Source organism: Diabrotica undecimpunctata, chromosome 4, assembly GCF_040954645.1.
Source record: "Diabrotica undecimpunctata isolate CICGRU chromosome 4, icDiaUnde3, whole genome shotgun sequence".
Classification (NCBI taxonomy): Eukaryota; Metazoa; Arthropoda; class Insecta; order Coleoptera; family Chrysomelidae; genus Diabrotica; species Diabrotica undecimpunctata.
In genome coordinates, this window is record NC_092806.1 from 21,031,976 (window position 1) to 21,043,079 (window position 11,104).

Genomic DNA, 11,104 nt, shown 5'->3' on the forward strand with positions numbered 1-11,104 from the left:
CGCAAATAATAAGTAGACAGCTGGAGAAAACAGGGTCTCTACAAAACACTAGATCCAGACATGATTCCGTTGTAGATTCGGAACGAATTATTATCTTCTTACATTAAATCAACTTATCGAGCAAACAATTGCATTACTTGTATTTGTCGATTTTCAGAAAGCTTTGACACCTTTCGTACACAATATTTGCAACAACTCAAAGGCCAGCGTAAAGACCCATATTAGTACTAGGACGTTTCTCATACAAAGAGAGGGACTATTGTTATTCCCAAAACTATTGAACAATGTTTTAGAATGTGCTTATAAGATATTACATTGGTAAAGTGAATTTATAAGTATTTTTTGACTTCACACCAATAAGATACTTATGGACATTACAATCTGATTCATTAGTATGATCAATGAGGCATTTTTAACATCTAAGTTATTACTAAAATCTTAAAACTGAGGACAAACTCACTAGTATTCCTTAGGTTTTATAAATATTTTACACCGCTATAAACTTGTACCATCGCTTGCAGTATACTCTTGCAGTATGCTTTTAACTTATGATTTAAATGACTCGAAGTGCTTCAACCTCTTGAGTCTTCTAACAGTTCCGTGTTGTCAAGTAGCCGGATGGCTTAAACATTGATGTGTTGAAGAAGTCGTTGTGATTCTTGGCCAATTTTTCAATGGTCGTGTAAACAGTATCCATAAAATATGTGTAATGTTGTAAACTGTACCCGTGTCAATGACCATAAGCTATCGAGACACGTTAATTTTAAATTTTATTAAATAAAAAAAAATTAATGGGTCATTTTTGCAATTTGTTGAATTTGTTTGACAAACTAATCCGTTTCTTCAGCAAAATCATCTGTAGTTTTTAATGGGGCAGACAATTTGATTGCGTCAAAATTTTGCCAATCTATTAGTCTCTTAGTCAGGAGAGCCTGATTTTGAATAATTATCGCTCACTGTCAGAAGCACAAGAGAATGGTCGGGGTTCATGCCCCATGCTTTCTAGCTATGTATAAAGCTAATAAAAATATTTCTAGTTGTAAAAGGTATCAGTATAGATGAAAAAAAAATTAAACAATCTACGCTTTATGGACGACATAGTTCTTTTGAAAACGGTCCATTCAATGATAAAAGACTTAAAGCTGATCTGAAATATTTGAAAAACGATGGTTTGTGCCAAAAAAAACTTGCGACTAATTTGGTATTTCTAGGAACTACTTGTATTTCACTAGGAGTACGTACTTAAAAGCAACGTACCAATAAACCTAAGAACAAAAGTTTACTATTAAAATCACTGGATTAGAAAGGCTCACGACAGAAGAGCCTATGTAAGAAATGTAAGGAAAATGTGTAATAGTAATTTAACAAATCTATTTTGAGCTAATGTAACAAATTACAAAATGTATAAAAATGTTACCAAATTGGAATATAAAAATATAACTAGGTTAAAGGTTGGCTAGCGGACTGTGCCGGAGAGTGACTACTTGACACTCAAATCAAAAGCGGATTTGGCCAATTTGCATGCCTGACAGAGACCGTAAAATGAGAAAATAGATGACAAGGTAACCAAAAAAAAAAAAAAATATTAGGGAAAGTATTAACATATACCTTTTAAGGTATCTTGTAAATATGTATACCCTTTTTGCTGAAATGAACAACAACCTGCTGGGAGATGATGAAAACGATTGAGTGGGATGGTTGTGCTATATCACCGACGGAATCGGTGAAAGAATACATGAGATCACTTAAAGTGCAAGATTAGAAAGTGCTACAGAAGAAAATGATAAATAATAGTATAGCTTATCTATTAATTAGAAGAAGTTATAAACTTATTGTAATAAATGTTTACCAACTTTTTGTAGGCGATAAAAATGTCAGAAATGGTTAATTTATTTTCAACATGTTGAACAGAAAGCTATCAGCATTAAAAATAAATATATTTATTAGATCTTTTTCCAATACTTCTTGGATAATAGAAACACAATGATAAAATATATCGCTGTAAAAGCAGTCCCTTATTCATTATGTTCAACATTTTAACTTTTTGTTTTTGGGATTTTCTTGAAGAATCTACTACTAACAGTAAAGGCGTTTTATTTACTCTAATTTGTTTGTTTAATTGATATGTTTTTAACAGATAGCTATGAGTAATTGTCGAATGATGGACGTCAAGATATTTATCGACATAATAACTTTTTTGTTAATATTTTAAGTAATTAAATAAATGTTTTGTTCATTGCCATTTCAAATGACACTCTATTTCTTAATTCAGGGAAATATAGTTTTAATAGTATTCGTTATTTATCAATAAATGAGTTTAATCTATACAAAAACTAAATTTTATGGTTTTTAAATTTTGTTGTTGCTTTAATCCTCAATTCTTTTTCACGTACACGATTATTAAAAAATAAGTATAAATATACTGGGGTGCAAAATTAACCGGACACTTAAAATTTTTCCTAAAAACTGGAGTTTAAAAGAGTTTAAGATGTTCCCAATTAAGTATTTAATAATAGACAAAATTTAAAAGTCAAATTTATTACAACTCAAGAATGTTACTCAGAAAACACAATAAACAATGCAAAAAATTTAAAAATCCGCAAAGACAAAAATTATATTTTTTATTTTAATATAAACAATTTTTATGGAAAACAATGTTTAGTAGAGTGTATTACCTCCACGAGCCCTAATTACGGCCCTTATTCGATCAGGGATACTTCGGATCAAGGTAGCAAAGTCTGCTTGAAGGATTTGCTTCCATTCGTCACGAACTGCTTGCTCCAAATCATTCATGGTTTCAAACTCACCATGGTTACGTCGAATACGTCGTTCCAGAATATCCCATGCATGCTTTATTGGATTTAAGTCTGCACTTCTTGGCGGCCATGGTAATAAACGAATTCCAACTTCATCCAAGTAATCCCGTGTTATTCTTGCGATGTGCGGACGAGCATTATCTTGCATTAGACGAAAGTTTTCTCCGATAAATGGGGCATATGGCACTACATGATCTTCCAAACATTGCTGAATATACCTTTGAGCGTTCAAACTGCCCCCTTGAATTGTAACAAGTTCTGTATGAGCCTCTAGGGAAATGCCTGCCCACACCATTATACCACCTCCACCAAATTGAACTCTTGGAGCAAAACAAAATTGCTGATAACGTTCACCAGTTCTTCTTCATATCTTATGCCGTCCATTCGATGAGTATCTGTTAAATCTTGATTCATCCGTGAAAAGCACAGCACTCCAATCGTCAACACTCCAATTAAGATGTTCGCGAGCGAAGTGTAAACGTTGCCTCCGATGATCTGCTGTTAATAGAGGTCCCGTGGCAGGCATTCTGGACCTTAATCCATATTTATTTAAGCGTCTTCGAATGCTATAAACGGAAACTGTGTTTTTATAGACATCATTTAATCGTTGAACAAGTACTGGTGCTGATAATGTACGATCGCGCAATGCTTGTAACCTAAGAAAGCGATCTTCAACTTGACTTGTGGTTCTTTGTCTACCTTGACCTGGTCTCCTAGTGTATTGTCCTATTTCCCGAAATCTTTGTATTGCATCAAACACTGTACTTCGAGAAATTCCTAAAGCATTTGCGATGTAACGAATGCTCCGCCCATCATCCTGTAAAGCAATAGCTTGTGCTACTTCTTCTGGCGTCATAATTTTTTTAATGCAAGTTTTAAACAGGAGACAATCAAAATCCTACAGCCGAACTTATAATCAGGTACAGTACTACAATAAACTTAAATTAATACTAAGCCAATATTTCACATTAATAACAAAACGTATGTGTAAAAGTGTTTTTGTTCGCAAAAAACATCTAAACAGGTTCAAACAAGAAAAAACTTGTCGCTAATAAGGCATAGAATACAATTTCAAACAAATTAAACAAATTTCGATCTAAACACCACAAAAAAAAAATTTAGTGTCCGGTTAATTTTGCACCCCAGATGTTTGAATGGATTGGAGTCAATAAAAAGGAACTATTAGGTAACTATTCTTTATACTCAAGCTTTCAATTGTGTTTACAATTATTTTCAAGAGCTACAATATTACAAAATATCTTATAAAGTGGAACTAAAAATTGCAAAAAAAGTAGTAACCCACCAAATAAAATTAGGTTAGTTAATAAAATTATGTTCCAACATATATATATAAAAAACACTATTGTAAAAAAATACTTTTCTCTAATAAATGTTTGTCTTTCTTTTACAAATATAATTTTAAATAATTTTAAATAATTTTTTCAAAATTATATTTCTAAAAGAAAGAGAAATTAAACAAAGTATTTTTTTCAATAGTATTTTTTAGAAGATATTTTGTATTATTGTAGCTCTTGAAAATAATTGTAAACTCAGTTGAAAGCTTGAGTATAAAGAATAGTTACCTCATAGCCCCTTTTCATTGACTACAACCCATCCAAACATATTTGTATATAAATATGTGGCTCTCTGACAAATGCAAGGAAATAGAAGATCTGGATAAAACGTATGATAGCTTTAACTTACACAAAGAAATGACAAATTCTAGAAAAAGCACAACAAATATCCTTAAAAATAATAAGGGAGATATTGTTACTGATATGAAGGAAAGATTGTGTCACTGGACCAATTACATCCAAAAGCTGTTTAATGATGAAAGAGAAGAACTATCATTAGAAACCTCAGAGGATACCGGACCACCAATATTACGGGAAGAAGTCATCTATGCCATTAAAAGCACAAAAGGGGACAAAGCTGCCGGACCAGGTTATGTGCCCATCGAATTATTAAAACTCATTGATGAAGATGTTATTCATGTAATGGTTGAACTCTTTAATCTACTCGTAATATATCAGACTGCCACAATCCCCAGACAATAGCTGCAATTGACCTTTGTGACAATACCCAAAAATTCAAGTGCAATATCCTGCTCAGATCACAGAACAATAGCCTTAATGAGTCACACATTTAAAACATTTTTAAAAATAATACACAGCAGAATTGTTAAAACTCTTAAATATGAAATTAATGACACAATTTGGCTTTAGAAACGGTGTGGGCCCAAAAGATGCTTTGTTCGGCTTGAATGTGCTGGTCCAGAGATGCGTGGAAATGAATCAGAACATATTACTTATGTTTTGTAGATTTTGAAAAGGCATTTGATAAGATTCAACAACAAAAGCTTCTAGATATATTTAAAAGAAAAAATACTGACAGTCGTGATATGACAATTATATCTAATCTATATTGGAATCAAACTGCCAAGGTAAGAGTTGACAACCAGAACACCCGATGTATCAAAATACAGAGAGGAGCCCGCCAGGGTTACATGCTGTCACCACTACACTTCAATGTCTACAGTGAAGTGGTATTTAAAGAAGCGCTCTCAGATTCGGTAAAAGGTATATCTATCAATGCAGAAGTTTTGAATAACTTGCGTTTTGCAGACGATACAGTAGTAATGACGTATAACAACAAAGATTTACAGAACATAATGCAACGACTTAATGAATGCTATCATGAATACGGACTAAGGGTGAATTTGAAAAAAAAACTAAATGCATTATCATGACCAAATCATCAGATGCAAACATCCAATTGATTGTTGAGGATACTATAATTAAGAGTGTGGATACCTACAAATGAAGAAGATAATGAACCACCACCAGCAGAAGTGACGACAAACAAAGAAATAAACATCGAGAAGGAAGAAGTAAAGGACGCATAAAGGAAATTAAAAAATAGAAAATCGCTAGGAGAGGATAGAATACCGAACTAACTCCTAAAGTACAGAGAAATTAATTTATTATACACAACACTAAAAGCAACAACCCAAGGAATAACAAATAAACTGAATAAAATTATAACACTAGCAGAAGAAGAACAAAGTTTTATTTATATACACTAGAACAAGGTTTTACGCCGACGCTATATTTATAATGAGCCAAGTGCAAGAGAAATCACTAAAAAACAACAAACTGGCATATTTATATTTCGTGGACCTTAAACGCTGCTGCATCTTCTTCTTCTTATGGTGCCCTATCCAATTAATGGATGTTGGCGATAATTTTGACATACTCCTCTCGGTCTTGTGTGGCTTTAAAGAGTGCATAGGCATCGAGGTTTGTCCAATCCCTTATGTTTTTAAGCCATAGGTATTTCTTTCTTTCGATGCCCCGTTTTTCTTCTATCTATATATATATATTTAGGGATTCTACAGTATTCACTGCCTTCCCTCGCTCAACCGTTTCCATCTCTCTCTGTTGTTCCATTCTCCATCGTTTAGTCCTCTCTTACTCATGGCGTCGTCTACTTCGTTCCTCCAGGATTTTCGAGGTCGTTCTCTTTTCCTCCTTCCTATGGGGCTCCATTCGGTTATTCTTTTTATCCATCTGCTGTCGCTAGCTCTTCTTACATGTCCATACCACTTTAGTCTTTTTTGTTCTATATATGTTAGTATGTCTGTTTCTATTGATGTTCTTTGCTTTATTTCGTCATTACTTCTCCTATCCATTCTTGTTACTCTGCAGCATCTTCGCAGGCATTCCATCTCTGTTGCTATTATCTTACTGCTGTTTTTCTTGTTTATGATCCAATTTTCGGCCCCATATGTCATAATACTTCGCACTAATGTTTTATAAATCTGCGTTTTTGTCTTCATATTTAGGTGTCTATCCCACCATACTGAGTTAAGTTGTCGGATTGCTGTTCTTGTTTGTCCTAATCTTTGTGTAATTTCTTCCTCTGTTGTTGCCTTTTTCGTGATTATGAACCCCAGGTATTTGAATTTATCCTTTCCTTTGATTGTTACGTTGTCATCAATCTGTAGATCTTCTATGTCGTCTTCACTTATAGATAGGTACTCTGTTTTCGCGAGGTTAATATCTAGGCCAGCCTTGGTATATTCTTCTTGTAGTTTCTTCATCATGTAGCTGAGGTCGTCTTGGTCTTGTGCAATCACTACTTGATCGTCTGCAAAACTTAACGTATATAGGTATTCGTTCCGTACCGGTACTCCCATGCCTTCGCACTTTCTTTTCCATGTAGTCAAGGCTTTCTCTAAGTATATTTTGAATAGGGTTGGAGATGTGGAACAACCCTGCAGGAGCCCTTTTGTTGTGGTGAAGTCTCCTATGATTCTTGTTCCCATTTTAATGGACACTTTATTTTCTTTATACAGAGCTTTTGTAGCTTCTATGAGTTCCGTCTGTATTTCTAATTTGTACATCTCCCTTCCATAATAAGCTTTAAGAACTGGTACTTGAAATTTCGAAATATATGACCCAGATAAACAGTTCTTCTTCTTTTTATTATTGGCAGCAATTCTCGTTATCTGCCCATTCGATTTAATACTTCGACATTTGTTGTGTGATCTGTCTAGGCAATTTTAAGTAGTCTTCTAAATACCCACATTTCAAAGGCCTTCAATCAGTTCATCACATTGGCCGTTATGGTCCAGGTTTCTACACCATATAGCAGTATGGAGTAGCAGTAAATGTAACATTTTACAAAGCATTATCGAAGCATTAAGTTAGGGCTGCTGTTGCTTAGCAAGGTTGCTGGATCAAAGCAGACAAATGAGAAGCGATAAGAATGCAAACAGCCACACTCTAAGACAAATGGATAAAACTGTTTCAAAGGCAATCAGGAGAGATTTAAGGTAATTTAAAACCGATAATATTAAACGCACTATAAAGGAAAATAATAGCCTATAAGTTCTACGTATAAAGCTATCGAATGGGAAATGCGAATTCATAAATAAAGAAACAAGCAAAATGAAATAATGTCACGTGGAGACGAGTTAATATAGGTCGTCGAAGAGTTTTACGAGAAATTATATGGAAGTTGACGAGAAGATCAAACGGGAATACAAACAGCCATTACAAAGAAGATCATGAATCAAGGTTCCGAAATAATGCCAGAGATAAAGGTAGATGAGATTCGACAAGCATTAAGAAAAATGAAAACTAACAAAGCCTTAGGAGACGATGGTATTGTAATAGAAGCTATCGTAAATGGAGGAGATATGCTATTAAATCAATTAAGGAATCTGTTTAATCTATGTTTGCAGCAAAGAGAGGTGCCCAAAGAACGGAACAATGGTATAACCATTCTTTTGCATAAAAAAGAGATCTAAAAAAAGCTACAAAATTATAGACCTATTAGAATGTTAAAATTATATATACAAGCTCTTCACTAGGTTAGTGACATCAATATTGGAGAAAAAATTAGATTTCTACGAACCGAGTGAGCAAGCAGGATTCCATTTAAATTGTGGTACCCATACAACAAACCTCTTGTCCCCACTTTCATAGATTTTCATAAAGCGTTCGACGTGATCGAAATAGACATCCTTATAGAATAAGAAACGAAGATCTGCGTAGAAGGACGACTACTGTTGGATGGGTATAACAGCAAATTTACTAAGATGTAAATTGGAGCTGGAGGGTCAGATAATAGAACAAGTGATGGAATAAATATCTAAGCATCACATTATCTAGCTACGGAAAGCTCGAAAAAGAAGTGGCAGGATGCCTGAATGAAACAATACAGAGAAATAAAATATCGGGAAGGAAATAAAAGGTATAATTTTCGAAACAGTCATCAAATCAATAATAATAATGCGGCAGAAACATGGACTGGCACATAGATAACAAAAATAATGCTGGAAACAGCGAAAACCCTTAGAAAAATCGATGGTAAGACACTATGGACGTATCTAGAAGTGCAGATATACGACGAAGATGCAAAGTGAAGACTATCAAAAACTGGGTAAAAAAAGAAGAAAGAGTAGAATGTAACGATCATATTAGCCGAATAACAACAAATAAAGTGGTGAAAACGGCAAGAGACGGTTCCTCAATAGACAGAGATCAGTATGAAGACCACGAAAACGATGGAATGGCAACTTACTTACTTACACAAAAAGAAGAAGAAAAAAATTTATATGGATGGTATCACATATTGGAATAGACGAAAACGACAAAGCTGGCAGATGCGCAAAGGTTGCATTAAAAACTAATAGTACAGTAATCGAAAATAAAACAGACTAGTGATTTAAAATATTTCCTTAAAACAAAGAAAATGAAAATAGTGGCAATGTATAAATTCAAACATGTAAAGGGAGATTAAACCTTGGTGTAGTGTCTCAAGAATTAGATTTAACCAGTTACTAATATCACGTCTTGGACCCAAACGTCCTCATCCAACTTGTCACACGGTTCTCTCCAGTGGCTCTGCTTCTCGGCTCAGATCTTCATGTTCAGTTTCTTCTTTCGCTCATTGTATACCATATCCAGTCTGCTAGCTTCGATTACTTCTCTTCTACCTCTTGCCCTCCTAGTCTGTCGTTCGTCTGATGGCAATGCATTCCTTCCTCTTATTGGCAATCTATTCGGACCACTATAAGGCGCATAACACAATAGCCGTAGAACAAACGGCTTCCAGAGAAAAAACTGTTCACTTATGACTGGGAAGTAATCACCATGAGATGAGATGAAGTGAACGAGCAATAAAATAGTAATACCCACTCGACAAACAAACAAGCTTTAAACTGCAAATATTAACAAAAAAAAAACACAGGCAAAAATTTGAAAAAACAAGCAAAATAAGCCTCTGAAGAACCAATGCAGTATACCGATAGTTAAACAGGAGAATGAGAGGAAATTTTAAGACAAAATGTATGATACAGCAAGATTATCAAGATAAACACTCAAAAAGATTGTACAATTATTGACAGCCCACGAAAAGCTAATCAGAAAGATCACAGATTACATGACTACCAAATTGTTAATTTATAAAATACACACTTCAGGATCAGATTCAAAACTAAGACTTGTATAATCTTATTCGATTAGCAGTAACAATTATTTTCTTAAAATTAATACGAAGAAGAATAGACACACTCTTTCTTTTGCTCATTGGTTCAGTTCATAATTTAAAATTGTTAACTGTAATATGTAAATTTGATGATGTAATTTTGGACACATAAAAATTACGCATGAGTATTTAATTCAAAAATCTGAAAAACATCATTCTTTAAACTGCAATTGTGATTTATCTGTAAAACATGTATCGATAAATTATACTGCATATCAAATTTATACATAAGATAATAGAACTTACAATATATACTAAAAAAATGTAACAAAACTTGGAATTTACATTAGATCTATACAAATAAATTAAATAAAGTAGGTAATTTGTCTGAATAGAAGAAGATAAAGAAGAAAGAAAAATAAGATGACACGTGTGTCCTAATAAACAAAAATAAAATTTTTCTATCTATGTTTTCTTTTAAAAAAAATAACATTTATACGAACCTCTATTTTCAATTTGGTTTTTTGTAGCATTTAGTTCAATAGAAACCATTCCCTCTGGTTCCCGAAAAGGCTCAACACTGGTGGAAGGTTGTTCATTATTTTTACGCACTTTCTTTGGGGAGTTCATATTAAAAAACTAGCACACTTCACATTAGTAGGTTACTGAGGCAAGAACAATTGTATATTTAGATTTTGCGAAATGAGCAGTATAGAATTTTACAGTCAGCAATTTTAATTTTGTTGTTGATTTTCTAAATGTAAATATTTCAACATGTTATAGAACAACGCGCATTTTTTATAAGCCAAATGACGCAAATAAATCTGTGTATAAAATATATTTTCATACGTACAAATTGTAGGTGGCTTTATGTTAAACAGAATATTAAAATTAGTTAAATTATGCACTATACAGATTAAAAAAGTTCTTCTTCTTTACACTCCTTTTACCCGATAGGCTGTCGGATTTTTTGTTGTCTGTGTAGTTCATTCCTCTGGTTTTACCTGCTTTTACCATTTTAATAATCCAGCTTTTTCTTGGCCGTCCTCTCTTTCGTTTCTTTACTCTTTGCTTTCTAAAATTCGCTGTGGCCATCTTTTACCTCCCATTCTCTGTACGTGCCTAAACCATTCCAATTGTTTTCTGGATATTTTAATTATGATTATGGATTCTTGGTTTAGTTGTTTTCTTATTTAATCATTTTGGTTTTGTCTTTCCTGATTTTATTTTATTTGCCTTAATATTTTCATTTCAATAGCATTAAATTTACCTTCATGTTTCTTTTGTAATAT

General features: G+C 33.3%; 1 protein-coding gene across 1 annotated transcript in view; it reads right to left on the reverse strand.

Moving 5' to 3' along the window:
- The window catches only part of ndl (serine protease nudel), an 87,740-nt gene extending 77,230 nt beyond the window's left edge, over window positions 1–10,510 (reverse strand). The window contains exon 1 of the mRNA XM_072528248.1: window positions 10,316–10,510. Coding sequence (XP_072384349.1) covers window positions 10,316–10,442 — 127 coding nt within the window. The 5' untranslated portion in view covers window positions 10,443–10,510. The remainder of the gene's footprint in view (window positions 1–10,315) is intronic.
- Window positions 10,511–11,104: the final 594 nt, after the last annotated feature.